This window comes from Lithobates pipiens, unplaced genomic scaffold (genome assembly GCF_037356315.1).
Source record: "Lithobates pipiens isolate NorthernLeopardFrog02 unplaced genomic scaffold, aLitPip1_a1.2 Scaffold_1, whole genome shotgun sequence".
Lineage (NCBI taxonomy): Eukaryota > Metazoa > Chordata > Amphibia > Anura > Ranidae > Lithobates > Lithobates pipiens.
This window is the reverse complement of record NW_027507685.1, coordinates 70,236,821-70,256,375: the sequence shown is the minus strand read 5'-3', so window position 1 is coordinate 70,256,375 and position 19,555 is coordinate 70,236,821. Positions and strand designations below refer to the sequence as shown.

At 42.7% G+C, this 19,555-nt stretch overlaps 1 protein-coding gene across 2 annotated transcripts in view; it reads right to left on the bottom strand.

Moving 5' to 3' along the window:
- Positions 1 to 6,524: 6,524 nt before the first annotated feature.
- Positions 6,525 to 19,555, bottom strand: part of LOC143932264 (THAP domain-containing protein 5-like) — a 28,526-nt gene continuing 15,495 nt past the window's right edge. Inside the window, exon 4 of one of the 2 annotated variants that reach the window (XM_077455829.1) lies at positions 6,525 to 6,864. In XM_077455829.1, the coding sequence (XP_077311955.1) occupies positions 6,817 to 6,864 (48 nt within the window). In that variant the 3' untranslated portion in view covers positions 6,525 to 6,816. Of the gene's footprint in view, positions 6,865 to 11,911; positions 17,886 to 19,555 lie in introns of those variants that run through there. The other variant, XM_077455820.1, reaches the window with a different exon arrangement.

Sequence of the window (19,555 nt, the reverse complement as noted above, 5' to 3'; positions counted from 1 at the left end):
ACTTTAATGCATAGGATGCATTAAGATGAAAAAACACGAGGCTTTACAACCCCTTTCAGCTTGAAGTGGTACTAAACCCAGGACCCTGCTTTCACTATATCTGGTCTCCCACATTATATAGAACATGGAAATGCAATTATTTTAGTAAACATAAACTGCTAAATACATTTTCTTATCAGCAGTATATAGCGGTTTTGTGAATTCTGTCAGTGCATAACGCTTGTAGGAGTTTTCACACTGCACTGGCTGTCCTATCAGGATGCAGGACCCCTGACCCTCTGCCTGGAGTCTGGGCAGAGCTGATTGCTCCTGTGCTGACCACATGCACTCTCCCAAAAAAATAAATAAAATAAAAAACTCTAGCAATGCACATTAAACTGAGCATGTGCAGCCTGACTCTGGTAACTCTGTCTTACACAGATTCATTTTGGAGTCAGTGGAAAAGGAGAGGATCAGAGAAGACAGGATCAAACAACCTTTTTATACAATGCAGAGGTTCCACAGTGAGTATGACAAGCGTGCTTTACTGCATATAGACTGATTTTACTGTTGTGGATTTAGTATTACTTTAACCACTTGCCGACCAGCCACTGTATATATATATATATATATACGGCAGCAGGTCGACTCTATTGCGCAAACTGGCGTACCCGTACGGTGGTCCGTGCATGTGACACTGTGGGCGGCGTGCCTGCTGCACGCCGCGGGAGCTGTCTCTATGTCCGCCGGCGACCCATGATCGCGGTACATAGAGGCAGAATGGGGCTCTGCCTCTATAAATAAGGTAGATCACTGTTCTTACAGGAGTCATCATGGAGATCTGCTGTTCCCAGTGATCGGGAACAGTGATCTCTAGCTTTCCAGTGAGCCCAGCCCCCACACAGTTAGAACACACCCAGGGAACACAGTTAAAGCGGTGTTTCAGCTGTAAAAAATGTTTTTTTACATCTTTTTTTTTTTTAAAGTAGCTGCTGAATTTTAATGAGACTTACCTTTCCAGGGCGGAGCGACGTACTGACGTCACCGCGATCTACGCTGGACCCGGAAGCGACGGGCAGCGTTACTAAGCCGGCCGGCGAATTTGTTTGTTTTACAAAGCAAAGTTTTTTCTACTTGATGTAAGTGCAATCTTTTTTATTATATTAAATTTCGTGACTATATCACACTATGGCGATTCCTTTCGTTATTATATGTGCTGGGCAATGAGCGGTGTGGCCGTAGGATTTTTCTAACCATTGGAATAAGCGGTGTGGCCGTAGGATTCTTCTAACCATTTGAACCAAGCGCTTAAAGAGGATACACCCTCCATGCAGTCCTGACTCAGAGGAAGCGTTTTTGATTTGGCGATATCTGGTCTCTGAGATGGGATCAGTGTAGCTGGTAAGCGGCAGTAGTGTTGGTGGTGGAAGTCCTCTTTTTTCCTGCAAACTCTGATGACACTTTTCCTATATCGGTGTGGTGTGTTTAAAACACGTTGGAGATTACAAGCAAAACGTTTTTTTGTTGATGGGATGATGGACTAATATTTGAATATTAGTATATGCATTTCCCTGTCTGCACTTTGTTAATATTTTTTGATTTCATGCTTTATTTATTCACTCATTTGCTTCACATAGCATTTATCGGATCAGTATAGCGCAGCTTATTTGGGAATAATTATTTGAATTGTGGGTATCTCACGGTTAAAGCTGCTGCTGCGTTTATAATTCACAATTTATTTATTTATTTTTTTTTTTGTTTCATTACTTCACATTAAGTTTACATAGGAACAGCGCTGTATTTTTTAGGTTTTTACCTTTCCAGGGCGCCTGCGATGTTGGCTGCCGAGGCCGACATGTCCCTCGGCTCTCAGGTCCCAGCGCCGCCATTCGCACTAAGGGAAACACACAGTTCCCAGAACACAGCGCGCCCCATTACCCAGAAGACCGAAGATCACCAAGGAGCAGGAAGAAGGCAGATTAGGAAGACTGCCTAGCAACAGGGATTTCTGACCAGGTAAACATTTTTTTTTTTTACATTTTTAAAAATAATATTAATGCTCTTTTTTTTTTTTTTTTTTTAGGGTGGCCCTCCACTTTAACCCCTTGATCGCCCCCTAGTGTTAACCCCTTCCCTGCCAGTGTCATTTATACATTGATCAGTGCATTTTTTTTTTATCACTGATCAATGTACAGTGCCTTGCGAAAGTATTCGGCCCCCTTGAAATTTTCAACCTTTTGCCACATTTCAGGCTTCAAACATAAAGATATAAAAATTTTATTTTTTGTGAAGAATCACCAACAAGTGGGACACAATTGTGAAGTGGAACGAAATCTATTGGATTTTTGAAACTTTTTTAACTAATAAAAAAATGAAAAGTGGGGTGTGCAAAATTATTTGGCCCCCTTGCGTTAATACTTTGTAGAGCCACCTTTTGCTGCGATTACAGCTGCAAGTCGCTTGGGGTATGTCTCTATCAGTTTTGCACGTCGAGACTGAAATTCTTGCCCATTCTTCCTTGCAAAACAGCTCGAGCTCAGTGAGGTTGGATGAAGAGCGTTTGTGAACAACAGTTTTCAGCTCTTTCCACAGATTCTCGATTGGATTCAGGTCTGGACTTTGACTTGGCCATTTTAACACCTGGATACGTTTATTTGTGAACCATTCCTTTGTAGATTTTGCTGTATGTTTGGGATCATTGTCTTGTTGGAAGATAAATCTCCGTCCCAGTTTCGGGTCTTTTGCAGACTCCAACAGGTTTTCATCCAGAATGGTCCTGTATTTGGCTGCATCCATCTCCCCCTCAATTTTAACCATCTTCCCTGTCCCTGCTGAAGAAAAGCAGGCCCAAACCATGATGCTGCCACCACCATGTTTGACAGTGGGGATGGTGTGTTGAGCTGTGTTGCTTTTACGCCAAACATATCGTTTTGCATTGTGGGCAAAAAGTTTGATTTTGGTTTCATCTGACCAGAGCACCTTCTTCCACATGTCTGGTGTGTCTCCCAGGTGGCTTGTGGCAAACTTTAGACAAGACTTTTTATGGATATCTTTGAGAAATGGCTTTCTTCTTGCCACTCTTCCATAAAGGCCAGATTTGTGCAGTGTACAACTGATTGTTGTCCTATGGACAGACTCTCCCACCTCAGCTGTAGTTCTCTGCAGTTCATCCAGAGTGATCATGGGCCTCTTGGCTGCATCTCTGATCAGTCTTCTCCTTGTCTGAGCTGAAAGTTTAGAGGGACGGCCAGGTCTTGGTAGATTTGCAGTGGTCTGATACTCCTTCCATTTCAAAATGATCGCTTGCACAGTGCTCCTTGGGATGTTTACAGCTTGGAAAATCTTTTTGTATCCAAATCCGGCTTTAAACTTCTCCACAACAGTATTACGGACCTGCCTGGTGTGTTCCTTGGTCTTCATGATGCTCTCTGCACTTTCAACAGAACCCTGAGACTATCACAGAGCAGGTGCATTTATACAGAGACTTGATTACACACAGGTGGATTCTATTTATCACCATCAGTCATTTAGGACAACATTGGATCATTCAGAGATCCTCGCTGAACTTCTGGAGTGAGTTTGCTGCACTGAAAGTAAAGGGGCCGAATAATTTTGCACGCACCACTTTTCAGTTTTTTATTTTCTAAAAAAGTTTAAATTATCCAATAGATTTCGTTCCACTTCACAATTGTGTCCCACTTGTTGGTGATTCTTCACAAAAAATTAAAATTTTATATCTTTATGTTTGAAGCCTGAAATGTGGCAAAAGGTTGAAAAGTTCAAGGGGGCCGAATACTTTCACAAGGCACTGTAATAATGTCACTGGTCCCCAAAGTGTCACTTTGGGGACCAGTAATGTTGAGTCCCGCTAAAAAAAAAAAAAAAAATCACAGATCGCTGCCATTATCAGTAAAAACATTTAAAAAAAATAAAAGTCCATAAATATTTTCTATAATTTGTAGATGTAATAACGTTTGTGCAAACCAATCAATACACGCTTATTGCGATTTATTTTTTTACCAACAATTTGTAGCAGAATAATTTTTTTATATATTTTTGGGGATATATATTATAGCAGAAAGTAAACAAAATATATATATTTTTTTCAAAACAGTCAGTCTTTTTTTGTTTATAGCGCAAAAATAAAAACCACAGAGGTGATCAAATAACATCAAAAGAAAGCTCTAATAGGGGGAAAAAAGAGGACATCAATTTTATTTGGGTACACCGTCGCACGACTTTGTCAGTTAAAGCAACGCAGTGCTGTATTGCAAAAAAATGGCCTGGTCATTAAGGGGGCAAATCCTTCCGAGGCTGAAGTGGTTAAAGCTGGTTTCACACAGTCTGTCCAATTGGGCCCATGTGTCAGTTTTTCAGGCAGACTTGATCGCACCATCTATTGCTCTCTATGGAGCGGTGGATGTCAGAGACCTCTGACACCTGCCTGTATCTGATCTGATCCAGTCCCCATCTGTCCAGCAGACTAGATCAGATGACATTCGGATGGAAACGAAAAGGCAATCCGTTTCCATGAGACAGCCCTTTAGAGAACGGCAGGACTGTGTACATGTCCACTCTGCATTGCGGAGCAGACATGGACCTGTCATCCACCTGTTCAGTGCAGAGATCCCCTGCTGAGCAGGTGGATGTGCATTATGGAGTCCACCCCTGTGAAACCAGCCTTATGCCATGGACACACGGCCGGACTTTTCTTCAGCAAAGGTCCGACGGAACTAATCGGTGGGACAATTTGACCACGTGTGGGCTTCATCGGACCTTTGCTGTCGAAAAATCAGACGGACTTTAGATTTAGAACATGTTTAAAATCTTTCCGACGGACTCGATTCCAGTGGAAAAATTTAATCGTCTGTATGCTAGTCCGATGGATGAAAACCGACGCTAGGGCAGCTATTGGCTATGAACTTCCTTATTCTAGTCCGGTCATACATCATCACGTTCAATCCATCTGAATTTATTGTGATTGTGTGTGGCCAAGTCCTTTTTCGTTTGGAAAGTCCATTGGCACTCTGCTGAAAAGTCTTTCGGGAAGACCGTCAGACCTAGTCTGCCAGAAACACAGCATTAGTGTCCCTCTCTGCTGCTTCACATACTGTCCCCAGCTGCCAGGAACAGAAAAGAACAGCCTGGCATCGAATCTATGTTGCACCAATTGCATTTTCAATGCTCTGCAGGTTAATTTGCATAAAATAAATACATCAAATATATGTTTGTTTTTCTGTAAATATGTTAATTTATTATTTTTTTTCAAAAGGTGAAATTGGGTCTGAGAACAGAGGTATGTATGCTGATCTATTGCTTTGCCCTGCATGAGCAAGCACAGGTCTGCGATAAAGGGAAACACATTCTGTGGCTGTAGTTTGTAGTGTCATAGCTCATCAATTTCCCTATGTCCTTCTATTGTTGCAACTAGCCCACCCCCCAGAGGGACAAGCAACTTTTTGTACCGGTTCCTGCAGCATCCACTGCATTAATCACTACCTCCTCTGTGTTGCATCACAAATCTGGGAGAGCTAATGATATGAAACTGCATGGTGATTTCTGTTAATTGCTCTGCCCGTCGGTGTCTGTGTCAGATCTCATTACTATTTAGCTCTCATCTGCACCAGCACTAGACTGAAACCCAAGTATTGCGGTATATGTAGTTTCTTCATAGGAAGTGTCAGTTCATGTCTGAACACAGACAGAAATGTGAATTTTTTATTAATTTTGTGTGACTCTGGGTGTGGTTGCCACCATCCTTATTAGTTATATCTGGAAAACCGCAATTGCTCTTTGTAGGACTTTAAAGGCAACGTCTAACCAAAAAATAAGATTAAAATATTTATTTTAGAACAACTCTTGTTCAAAACATGTTGGGTTCATAGTCTGATGTGCTTTTATACCATGCCATTTTTTCATATATTCTTAATATATTGTGATTACTTTTATGTACGCAGCGGGATAGATGTTCTGTACATTTTTTTACTTTTTGTTTTATTGAATACATTTTTTTTTTACCCTGGATTTACCTGCACTACGTGGAGGCCCTTCTTTTTTTCCTCTTTTTCTCATGATTGGTGCTGCGGATTTGATGGCAGTTTGAGGTTATTTTGAGGAGTATGAACTTCTATCAGTTGGATTTCCTGGTGTGAAATATCCATCCTAATCCCTTTCCATACAGACGCAAGCGCATACCTTTGTACTGCAAGGATCCTCGTTGGAGAGTCGGTTTGAAACAACGGTCTAATGCTAGTTTGCCGCACCGCTGTATGGCGCGCGTGTGTGTGTGTGTGTGTGTGTGTGTGTGTGTGTGTGTGTGCACCTGTTGGGGTAAGAGTATTCATTCTCTCTCTTGTCCCAGCTACACACCTTGGATTGCTGCACGAAGTCTGCCTTTTCCATACTTACCATTATTGGAAGAAACATATATAATTTTCCTCAATAGAGGTTATATTATCACATTTAGCATCATTAAAAGAGACACCTTCCACCATCTTTTTCAATAGACTTTACATCATTATACAAAGGAGTTTATAGATGTTTGCTTTATTTACCATAGATTCATCAATATTTTTTACTTTGTGTTTCATTAAGGCATGTATTTTCAATATTTGGTAGTGCCATATATCTATGAGTATATTTGGTAATATTCACACACCTGTCACTTTCAGTGTTTATTCACATATTATTTTTGATTCACTATCTGAATACTTACCCCGAAGGTTGATTCCTGGGGGCATTGTGTTCCATAAGCACAGCATTTTATATTTCTCAGGTATAAAAGGGAGGTGAGGAGGGATACTGGTGCAGCTGCAGCTTTGCATCCTCATTGCATTGTCAAGCTGGCCAAGAATCACGACGGCCCCTTGGAAATTCAGGTCTGCGCTGTGGACGGCAAGAGGTTAAAAGGATCACATTTTGTTGCTTTTTAGCCTGAAATGAAGGCAGACAGTTTTTGTTTTAGAGAGCTGTATTTACTCCTGATGTAACACTATTTTCTAAAAAATTAAAAGAGAATCACTGAGTTGGAAAAAGGATCAACCCACCCCATGTCAGTATTTTTTGGCCCACATATGCCTTTATGGTGTTGGAAAGTGCTGCAGTCCCTGCTCCAGAGGAAAAACTCCCATAACAGGATATCTCCACCTCCATGCTATACTGGCAGAATGGTGTTATTTGGATGGTAAACTTTATTGGGTTTCTGCCAGACATATCGTTTTGGTGTTGAGGCCAAATACACCACCTTAAAGTAGTTGTAAACCCACATAGAAAGGGGGGGGGGGGGGGGAGTGGGTGGCCTACTAGCTCAGGTAATACTCACCTGAGAATGAAGCCCCCGCTGCAGTGCCCATATGGCGCACCAGCCAGTGACATAGTTCTTCCTGGTATCACAGGCCCTGGCATTGTGATTGGCCAGAGCCACAATGACATCACTCTCACTGAAGCAACAGCACATACATGCTGTTGCTTCAGTGCACCGATGATGACATTGGTAGATACAGGGGGATGTCTCCTAAACCATGCAGGTTTAGGAGATATCTGGGGTAGCTACAGGTAAGCTTCATTATAGGCTTATCGGTAGCCTGAAGTGGTTTGTAAGGGTTTACAACCACTTAAAAAAAAAAAAACATACGTTGCAGAGTCTGAGACTATATGGGGGGAAAAAGGTGTTCTGGTCAGATGAGACTAAAAATTTATTACTTGGCCTAATATGAAAAAATAAAAACCACCCCAGTGGTGAATGATTGATTAAAAAAAAAAAGCTCTAGCTGTCACAACAAAAATGACAAAATTTGGAGTACAGCGTTGCATGACTGAGTAATTGCCAAAGTGTGACAGCGCTGAAATCTGAAAATTGTCCTGGGCAGGAAGGGAGGTTAACCACTTGGCACCCATACTACGTTTATTGACATCATGGGCTTTCGGTGGTTATATCTGAATGATGCCTGAGGCCTCAGACATCATTCAGATATCGGCGTTTTCAGCCAGCGATTCCCTGCACCATAAGAATGATCATAGCGGCTGTTCCTCCGCTTGATTGTTCTTATGGGCAGCGGGAGACCCCCCCCCCCCCCCCCCCCCCCCCGTACCGACTCACCGCTTCCATCAGTAAGTCGGTCACAGGATCCGCCAGTTACCATAGAGATTTCCAGATTACCAGATCGTCCCCGGAGTCTCTATGATCGTTCGGAGGCCTCGGTATTCAAATTAACGGCGCCAATTTGGCAGGGAAGTCAGGATTTTTTTTTATTTTATTCTTCCCAGCCTCTTATTGACCCCATATCTCACTGTAAATATGTCCAATCATGCCATATTCCTATTAGAAAGGAAGGTTTACATTCCTTGTAATAGGAATAAAATAAATTTTTTTTTTTTATTAAATAAATGTAAACCGCCCCTGTCCCCGTGAGCTCGCACACAGAAGCGAACGCATACGTAAGTCCCACCTACATATGAAAACGGTGTTCTAACCACACATGTGAGGTATCGCCACGAACGTTAGAGCGAGAGCAATAATTCTAGACCTCCACTGTAACCCAAAACATGTAACCATTAAAAAAAAATTTAAAGTGTCGCCTATGGGGATTTTTAAATACCAAAGTTTGGCGCCATTCCACGAGCGCATGCAATTTTGAAGCGTGACATGTTGGGTATCTATTTACTCTGCGTATCCTGCTCTCACAACGGCTAAATTTACCGTATATACTCGAGTATAGGCCGACCCGAATATAAGCCGAGGCCCCCAATTTACCCCCAAAAAAACTGGCAAACTTATTGACTCGTGTATAAGCCGAGGGTGAGACATGCCTGTCCATCCCTGTGTGTGTGTCCGTCCATCCCTGTGTGTCCGTCCATCCATCCCTGTGTGTGTGTGTGTCCATCCATCCATCCCTCCCTGTGTGTGTGTGTGTCCATCCATCCATCCCTGTGTGTGTGTCTCCATCCATCCCTGTGTGTGTGTGTCTCCATCCATCCATCCATCCCTGTGTGTGTGTATCCATCCATCCCTGTGTGTGTGTGTCCGTGTGTGTGTGTGTGTCCGTGTGTGTGTCCGTGTGTGTGTCCGTGTGTGTGTCCGTGTGTGCAGCCTACCTGTGTCCCGAGCCTCCGTCCCGTGTCGTGCCTTGCCTCCGTCCCGTGTCGTGCCTTGCCTCCGTCCCGTGTCGTGCCTTGCCTCCGTCCCGTGTCGTGCCGTGCCTTGCCTCCGTCCCGTGTCGTGCCGTGCCTTGCCTCCGTCCCGTGTCGTGCCGTGCCTTGCCTCCGTCCCGTGTCGTGCCGTGCCGTGCCTTGCCTCCGTCCCGTGTCGTGCCGTGCCTTGCCTCCGTCCCGTGTCGTGCCGTGCCTTGCCTCCGTCCCGTGTCGTGCCGTGCCTTGCCTCCGTCCCGTGTCGTGCCGTGCCTTGCCTCCGTCCCGTGTCGTGCCGTGCCTTGCCTCCGTCCCGTGTCGTGCCGTGCCTTGCCTCCGTCCCGTGCCCTCTTCGTCGGCCATTGTAAAATTCAAAAGCCGCGCCTCCGCCTTCGCCTGTGATAGGCGGAACACTGAATTTCCCAGCAGCCTGTGTTCCGCCTATCACGGACATAGTCTCATCCTCGTCCGTAGTACGAGGATGAGACGATGTCCGTGATAGGCGGAACACAGGCTGCTGGGAAATTCAGTGTTCCGCCTATCACAGGCGAAGGCGGAGCCGGAGGCGCGGCTTTTGAATTATAGAATGGCCGCTGTCTGTCTGCTCGACACGCTGATCGAGCGGGCAGACAGCGATGACTCGAGTATAAGCCGAGGGGGGCACTTTCAGCCTCAAAAAAGAGGCTGAAAATCTCGGCTTATACTCGAGTATATACGGTACTGTTTTTTTTTTTTTTTTAAGCATGAAACTTTTTTTCTGAAAAAAAAAACGTGTTCGAAAAATTGCTGCGCAAATACCGTGCCAGATAAAAAGTTGCAATGACCGCCATTGTATTCTCTAGGGCAGTGATGGCGAACCTTGGCACTCCAGATGTTTTGGAACTACATTTCCCATGATGCCCATGCACTCTGCAGTGTAGTTGAGCATCATGGAAAAAGGAAGTTCCAAAACATCTGGGGTGCCAAGGTTTGCCATCACTGCTCTAGGGTCTTTGCTAAAAAAAATAAAAATAAATAAAAAAAAAAACATATAATGTTTGAGGGTTCTATGTAATTTTCTAGCAAAAAAAAAAATAGAAATTTTACATGTAGGAGAGAAATGTCAGAATTGGCCTGGGGGCTCAGTGGTTAAAGTGTCCAGTATTGAGTTAAAGTAACCCTGTCAGTTCTGTAATAAGCAAAACAGTTTCCTGCATTCCCATAATTTCAGTACTGCAACCTGTTTGACACTTACTGAGTCTGATGATGGAACTACTGTACTTAGAGAACATGGACAAAAAAAAACAAAAAACACTCATGCACAGGTATTTACATAGGATGCAAGGGCTGAATGTGTGGCCCTGAATACAGTGTCCAGGGGGCACACAGCCTTCCCTAAACACAGGCAGACATTCCATGTGAGACTACATGCAAATAAATGCAGACAGCGTTTGTTGTCCATGGCTGAATGGACACACCTGGCTGTACCTATCAAAGAAATAAGGTGATCTGAGCATTGTATTGTGCAGTCATACATGTGCATGAGTCCTTATGAAAATCAAGTAAATGTACCTTCTAAACAAACTTATTTCTTGGAGCCAGTATTGATAAAATGAACATCAGGTCTCATGCACACATGACGACATTTTACCATCTCTGCTAGATGCTTTTCCTCCGAGCAGCAGCAGTTTGGCAGAAAACACTGTCCAGGAAAGAAACACGCATCGCATCAGACAATAATCAGGTGCTAAACTCAGCTCACGCTACAGGAAGGAATTGGTTGCACATCAGATGCTTGAAAATAAGTCCTTTATTGCCACATGCCAGTCATATGCAGGGTACAGATCGTTGATACATCTCACAGGGATATACTAGGCTTGTTCACAAAACAAGCTGCTGCTTCTGGATGCACTGGCAGTGGGTGTTTTCTTTCTGCCTTGAAATGCCCCTGTCTCTAAATACCTATGTGTGCATGGACACATAACCCGACATGCAGGGGTGTTTAGAAGAGCACATTAAAAATGTCCAGTGTGCACAAGGCCTAATGCTGAAAATGCAGGATTGCGCCACAGTGGCTTCAGCTACGGGGGGGGAGCGATTGTTGCAAGACAGAACTCAAGTATGGGGGGGGGGGGGGTAACCAATACTCCCTGCAACTTTTTTTTTGTCTTATTTGTACACTTAACATTGCATGCAGCATAGCAATTACATTTCGGCTCCATTCTTAGAATTCAGAAGAAATCTGGGTACAATTTTTCTCCCCAGAGTATGTTGCGTTTTTACATGCATCATGTAAAAATTGCCAGCAAAAAAAATAAAAAAAATGTGTGAATGTGTGTATGTATATATATATATATATATATATATATATATATATATATATATATATATATATATATATATATATATATATATATAGTAATATGACATCTGGGTCTCCTTCAAGATCCATACCAGATGGGGGGGAATAGAGTCAGAGGCTAGAGGTAGTAATACGATTAGGGGGTGGGTTAGTGGCACTGGCTTTCAGTGTTAGTCATTCCTCTCAGAACATGGGGTCTCCACACACAGCTCTTCACGCTACTGCCCATCAGCTGACTTTCTCCTGGTATGGCAGAGTGCTCTGCTGGCTTCCATCATTGACTAACAGCAGCAGCCCCCCCTCACAGTGGAATACGCAGCAGGCCCTTCTACAGTGGTAGGAAGCTAGGGCATGTTCACAAGTGCAACCATTGCAACCCTGGTAATTTTGCCACTGAAATGGGTTTTGCTTTGTCAAAGTATTCTCTTTATAAGATTTCAATGGTCAACAATAACTACCAAGACATTAAAAGGGAAAAAATTTTTATTTTAAAACAAGGGATTCAAGTTTTCACAATCAAGCTCAAAGTAGTATTGCACATAAACGAATAGCAAATCATGAAGAAAAAAATAATTATATCTATAAAAAAAAAAAAAAAAAAAAAAAATTATGAATCCTCAGGTTACATTCCATTTAATTCTAAACAAAAATCACACTCCTTGCCAACTAGTGGTAAGAGTAATGAGCCATTTTTGAAAGACTCCATTCACCCAAAACCATTACTTACATTTTTGGCAGAGGCTGGAAACTTAGTGTTGCTAAACCCAGGACCCTGCATTCACCACATCAGTCTCCAACAGAACATGGAAATGCCAATTTAGTAACTATAAACTGCTGATGAGAAAAGGTATTTATCAGCCTTGTGACCATCAGTGTCTGGCCAAGCACTGGTTAAAGCTTGTAGGAAGAGTTCACTCTGACTGTCCTATAAGGCTGCATGACCCCTGACCTGGATAGTGCCGATTGGCCCTATGCCAATCACATGCACTCTCCCCAAAAAACCCTCTAGCAATGCACACCAAACTGGACATGTGCAGAGTGCCCCCCAGGCTCTGTACTATCAGGAGATGGATTGGGGACTGTGGAAAGGGGGGGGGGGTGTATCAGAGACCACCAGATCAAACATCCTTTTTACGAAATGCAGAGGATTAACCCCTTAGGATCCACAGGGGAGTATAACAAGCATGCATATACAGACTGATTTTACTGTTGTGAGAGTTTAATAACTTTAAAAAGGGTAAGGCCAACTGATATATCCATTATAGGTGAAGTATAACGGCATGAGTTACTTGCTGCATCATTCGATTACGTAGGGATCACAGCTAGCCATACAAGCATAGATTGATCTCATTCAGCCCCCTCTATGCTAATCATCATGGATGAAGGAATCTCCCCGCCACCTATTATATTTAGCGATAGGGCATTGAGACAGCTGCAGGTGCTGTGGCTAAAAATGACTGCATCCGACTTGATGCAGCCCCCAATTTTCCTCCAGCTACTTTAATTTTTCAAATCAAGGTATGTCAGAAGGAATGGACCCAAAATTAGAGCCATTTCTAGCTTACAGATGTCCCCTGCCATAGTGTTCCTTAAATACCAACTGTCCTTCACAGCAGCAGAGGAAAAGACCAACTGTCATTCACAGCAGCAGAGGAAAAGGTGAAAACTGGTGTTGGACCTGCATTTTTACTGCCCGACAGGCCACCAGCAAGTTACCATTGCTGACGCCATGCCTGTACACACTATCACAGCACATTTTGTCAATATTGGAAGGCGGCACCACTGCAAATAAAATACATCCAGGAGGCATTATATCGCTACTGTCACCAGCTCTGAAAAGAGGTCTAAAACAAGCAAATTAAAAATCTTGCCAGGATGATGGGAACCCCTCTAAAAATGCCATAAAACACAAGAGCAGATTTCTTACCACAGAGTCCCTGATAAATATAGGAAACATCATGGGGTGGGCCAAAACATTTTTCTTTATGTACATCAAGGACACCTAGTGGTGGGATCTGTCAGCCCATCTCCTTACGCACAGCAGCATTATACAGGCAGAAGAGATGGTTGTTTCTGAAATCTTAGTGAAGGACTAAGTTTTGGTGTCAAGGAGTAGATTTTTAGCAGTTAAGCTAATGCTATGGAGTTGGGCAGGGGGGGGGGGGGGGGGGTAAAGTTATAGCATAATTCAGGTTCAAGTGTTGGGGTTTAATTGTACTGAGAAAGTATGAAGGCTGCCATTCCTGACTCTTCTGAAGAGACCTTTTCCCTGTTTGTTATTCTAGTTTAGTATTTTTCCAGTCCACATAAGTGTAAGGCTATGGGTATATTTTATGGGTTAAGCGTTGAAGGATTTTTTTTTTTTTATGCTTGTGTCAGTGATAGGTACGGTGACCCTGGAAAAGCAAATGGTATTTTAAAATGCTTACTTTCCCTATCACAGCCCCCCTTCCTCCTGGCTTATCTGAGCCCTTTTCTCTTCTGGGATGATACTCCTCCACCCCTCACCTACATAGCATTTATGTAGCTGGCAGGGAAGCAGCCAAGAGAGAAACTATAAAATGTCAATCACAGTCTGCAGTCTAGATGAGAAAGCTTTTAGGGCCAGGTCACACCATGCCTGCATAAAAACAAACACTGTTCTCCTGTGAGAATCCTACAGCATTCAAAATGCATCTAAGATTTGCGGCAGGTATGAATAAGTTAATGACACCCCAAACACGTCACAAAAGCAGTGCGTTTGTCCACACACTGGATCACGTGGTACAATAGTATGCAATTGAGTTGCTGTACACTTCTAAAAGTATTGCATGCACTTTGGTGCAGTGCGATTTTAGCCCATTCAAATTGAAATCGCACAGAACTGCATGTGAATTTCCCAGAGCATTTGGTATGGACCGACCCTTACAGAAAAACGAAACGCAGACTTTAAATGTTCACAATCTTATGTTAAGATTGATGAAATTAATGACCCTATTACAGGGCCTTTTAAATGTGGAAAAGGCCAGGAAATGTCAGGAAGGCTGCACCTTCAATTACCCATGATGATCAGTTTTGGGTAGATGGTCCCAAGAAAGCTATGCCAATATATCTGTGGAAGAGACAACAGCCAATGTGTTAATTCAGAAGTACATTTGTGATGTCCCTTCCTCTCATTTGCAGATTTGTGACAGAACATTGTTAATGTGTTGCAAAACTGTCATCTACTGAAGAAAAGACAGTAAGGGGAAAGGTCAGCTTTACTCATTCTTACCCATACAGGATCCGATTCCTGATTAGTGCTGCAACCAAGTCAAACATTACCATCAAATTAGACAGTACAAGTAAAAAAAAAACAAAAAAAAAAACAAAACAAACGTATCTGTGTTTCATAAGAAAACAGACACACACACACACAATTCGTACTCATTAGCATAGGGCAGAGAAGGGACAGCAATCATTCGGAAAGCTCATTGGCTCCGATTAGGCAGCTTGCATGCACACAGGGCTACCATCCAATTGGTATCCTGAAAGTCACTGAAAGCATAATCCAAACATAAGGCGCTCCAGACCAAAATAGAAAGTCTAAATTGCTTTAAAGGAGTTCTCTGGTCAACGCACATTTTCATTTTAGATCATCAGCACTGTAATAGTAATGCAAATAGATCTTTTTGAAAATCAAATAAGCCCATTAAAAAAAAAAAAAAATCTCATGTCGTAAGTGTTGCCCATCTGCTGCTCATCCCTTTGCCCCACTTTCTGCATTCCCTGCATGGTCTGTGCCTTCTCTGCTCAGTTTATATGCAATATCTGATATTTGAGGACTACATATCCCACGGTATTGTGCTGTCTGAAAGCAACGATGTGGTGCGTTTAAACCGTCTAGCATCAGGGACGAGAATTACCTAATCTGAACAATAATCAAAAGTAAAACATGAAGTCAAAAGAGAACGTATCTGGACCTGTGGTCCATTTTCCAGTGGCAGAAATGTGTACAGCTGCCAAGCCTCTGAGTGTCAGACTAAAGGACATGGTCAACTTTTAAACAAGTTACACCTGTATTTAGAGTGACAGGGGTTCCTCTCTGCTATAGCCACATTTAAGGCCTCATGCACACTGGATGTTAAAATAACAAAATAACTTATTAAAAAAAAAAAAAAAAAAAAACACCAGTAGCTTTGCAGTAACGTTTTTTATTTATTTTATTTTTCTTCAATGGATCAAAAATGTCTAAACAAAAAAAAAAAGAAAAAAAAAAGAAAAACACACACACACGCAGGTTTTAAAAACACTGGTGAGCCACGTTAAAGCGTTTTTTTTTACAGCTGAAAAAAACCCTCTCAGAACCCACTAGTTTTTTTTGTTTGTTTAAGCCAAAAACTGCTGATAAAGGCCTATATGTGCATGGACACATAGGATAACATGATGGGGAGATTGACTGTAGGAAAAATGTCTGAAGCCAAAAATAGCTGCAGTGTCCAGTGTGCATGAGGCTTTAAAGTCAATGCAGCTGTGCAGGGCTTTGCCTGCACAGCTGTATTATTAATTCATAGGAATCTGTGAATGAAGAAACTACAAGTCGCATTTGTCACCACACCAGATGGTTTGTAGTTCTCGTAGTTCAGTGACACTTCCTCCAGCTCCCCAACAGTATCTGCAGGAGCCTGATATTGTATCCGCACTCCACTGCGGGAGGGTGTGGACACACCAACGGGGAAGGGGACACAAATTTTTCTTGCAAAATAGGTGATTCTTTTTTTCAGAAAGGAAAACTAAACCTTTAAATTTCACAACACTACCAAATGAGCTCACAATTCTGTGCAGGAGTTGCATTACAAAAACTAATGATACACAGATCATGAACGCTATAGAATTGACTACACTAATGCAGAAAAATACCCACAATGATTAAGGCCACTTTAAGCCTAGTACACAGTCAGCCTGTGTGTCTGACAGAAGTGGCTTCTGTTAAAGGGTCAAAACCGGCTCCTGATCAGCACTCTCAGCCAATGGCTAAGAGCGCTGACCGAAGTGTTCTGGTGTGGGGGACAACCCCCATGTCTGAACACAAGCACAGCAGGGGATATCACTGTACCAACATCAGATTGTTAGTACAGAGGCTCAGACCTGAGCTGTTAGTTTTTTTTTTATGGTCAGCCCACTGGGTTGAACGAAAAAAAATTAAAAATAAAAATAATTTTAGTGTGTATTAAGATTTAGACCGGAAATGCCCATTTAAAAAAAAAAAAAAAAAAAAAAAAGGGGGGGGGGGAGCAAAGATGATCAGCTCACAGCAGCAAACACATTTGTAGTCGATTCAGATGAATCGCTGCAGTACAAGGTTGAGTCACTGGTACTATGCAGCACCAATAAGGCAGGCAGGTTAAAAGAATGGTTTTAAGTTATAGCCATGGTAGTAAAGGCTTTATCATTTATACCTACAGGTAATTGTGTAATAAAGGCTTTCATGTAGGTACAGTACCGTGCACTGTTTAGGAGATTTACTTTAGCAGCGCCTGTGAGGTCATTTGCACATGTACACTGCGCTCTCAATGGACAGCGTGCCATCCAAAAGAGCCGTGCTGCGGCAATTACTCCCACGCATATGTGAGGGAGTACCATCATCACAGCTTGGCCAATCAAATAGCGGATGCCTGCGAACCTGGAATGGTTATGGTGACCAGGTGAAGATGGAAGCCCAGTCAGCAGTGAAAGTGCACCGCTAGAGGGCTTTGTTTTCCTGCAAATCTTTCCTTTCCTAGTGACATTGTAATGTGTAATTGTGACATTTGCAGGGAGAAGGGAGGGACCAGAAGTAGGATAGACCTTTCCATTAAAGGCCATAATGACCAGTAAAGAACCAGCAGGCAATCAAACCCTGTTTCTCTTCATCCAAAATAAAACTTTTGGTCCATGTTCCAATAATTCTGCATCTATAAACAAGACACAGAAACCACAGCACTCCAAACAGTTGCACTGACTTGCCATATGCCAAAATATAGACCAAAGTTGATTCATAAAACTACAGGGAGGTTTTTTTTTTGTTTGTTTTGTTTAACACAACAAAGCTGAACCCTGCTTAGTTTTGTTCCAGTTTTAACAACTCAAACCTTAACCTGTTGTTGTTACATTCTCAGCTAGGACTACAGTTTGGAACAAATGCTTGGGAAAATAAAAATAAAAAAAAGGGTGCATGAATATGCAAAAACCTGTTCTACAACTGTAGTGCTCTGCTGGATATGAACAGCAGGGCTATCCTGAAACTGATATGTCAAGCCAAAAACTAAAGGGAATAATAATAATCAGGTGACATTTCTGATTACTGTTCAGTAATCTGAAATACTGTCCGGTTATCCGCCTGGATGGGAAATGTATACATCAAGGGTTGGCTCTCTTCTTGGCAAACTATTGCAATTGTGTCGCCATCTTCTGTTGCAGCAGATGTGGAGTTTAGACCTGCCTGGAAAAAAAAAAAAAAATACAAAAATAAAGTTACCACCACCTACAATAGTTTAAAGTGGAAAAAATAATAAATAAAGGGTAGAAGACTTTATAAAAGACATTTAAAAAAAAAAAAAAAAAAACTTGCCTCCTCTGTGCAGTGATTTGCACAGGACAGCCAGATCCTCCTTTACTCAGGTCCCTCTTCGCTGCTCCTGGCACTTCCCTCCTGTTGAGTGCCCCTGATAGCGAGCTGCAGCCACGTGTATGCATTCAGACACGGAGCTGCAATTCGGCCCTGCCCCCTCTCGATTGGCTAACTGACTAATTGACAGCAGCAGGAGCCAATGGCACACTGCTGTGTCTCAGACAATCAGAAGGGTGAGCCCCGGATGGCAGAGGGACTCCGGTAAAATATTTATTTGAGGGGCTGCTGTACGCAGAAGGACTTTTTTTTTTTTTTAAAAAGCATTAGGATAAAAGGGGGGGGGGGGGGGGGGGTAAAAACTCACACCACTTCCGAAGCACTGCCCATTCATTTCAATGGGCAGGGGCATTTTTTTGGGGCAGCTGAATACAGTCCTCCCACCCCAAAGATGCTGCTTGCAGGACTTTCCCGAACGTCCAACAAGCGCACCACCCGGGTGTGAAAGCACCCATTGCAATAATTAGGAGGCAGTTTTCAGATGCCATTTCTAGCGCTAAAACACCTGAAAACTGTGTCCATGTGAAAGGGGTCTAATACCCAAGCAAAGGCAGACATCACGCCCTAAGCCTGCATTTCTAATAAGGTCAATATGTTTGGTCTCTTATTTTTCACTTTCAGCAGTAGATTTGGAAAGCTGTCCATACATGGTTTGAATCTCAGCCAGTTCAGCAAGGACCACCCAAGATTTGAACCATGTATAGGCAGGCTGAATGTACCCAAGTTAAAGCGATCAACTTGGGTACAACCAGCCTGTTGAATTCTACATGTGATTATTGCTAGCCGCTTTAATAGCCCCTAGCAGTAATCACTGTTCTCCCGGTGGGGACAAACACACACGGATTCTCTCTCCCTTCCAATCAACTCTGGTGGTTGCAGGAAAGAAAAAAAAAAATGGCAGTGTTGACAGAGGAATCCCTCTCACCGAACTATTATGTTATCTCGGCAGGGAAAGCCATCCCTTCCAGAACACACCGATTATTGCTAGCGGCTAAAATAGTCGCATGTAAAATCCGTCAGGCTGGTTGTACCCCAGTTGTAAACCCCCCCCCCCCCCCCCCCCCCCCGATGAATTTGATTTGGGTATATTCAGCCAGCCCATATATGGTTTGAATCTCATTTGGTTACTGATGAACCAGCCATGATTCCAATCATCTATAGCTGACCCAAGTCTGTCCTGCATTTAGCTCCAACAGTGGGAACCCCAGAGAACAAACCAGCGCTATATTGCCATTCAGCAGTGCTGAAGTTTAGCTGTGTACTCCAGGCTTTTGCCATGAAGTTTGCTAATAAATATTATGGCTTCTCATGGATGCCTTCCAGCAAAAATGGTACCCATTTCTTTTTTTGGTAAAAAAAAAATAAAAAAATATTAAATTTACTACATGCCAAAATTATTCCCAGCCCTAGAAATAGGACAACAGATGCAAACGTTAGACTTAACCATCAGATGAGGGATGCGTCAATATGATGAATCTATGCTC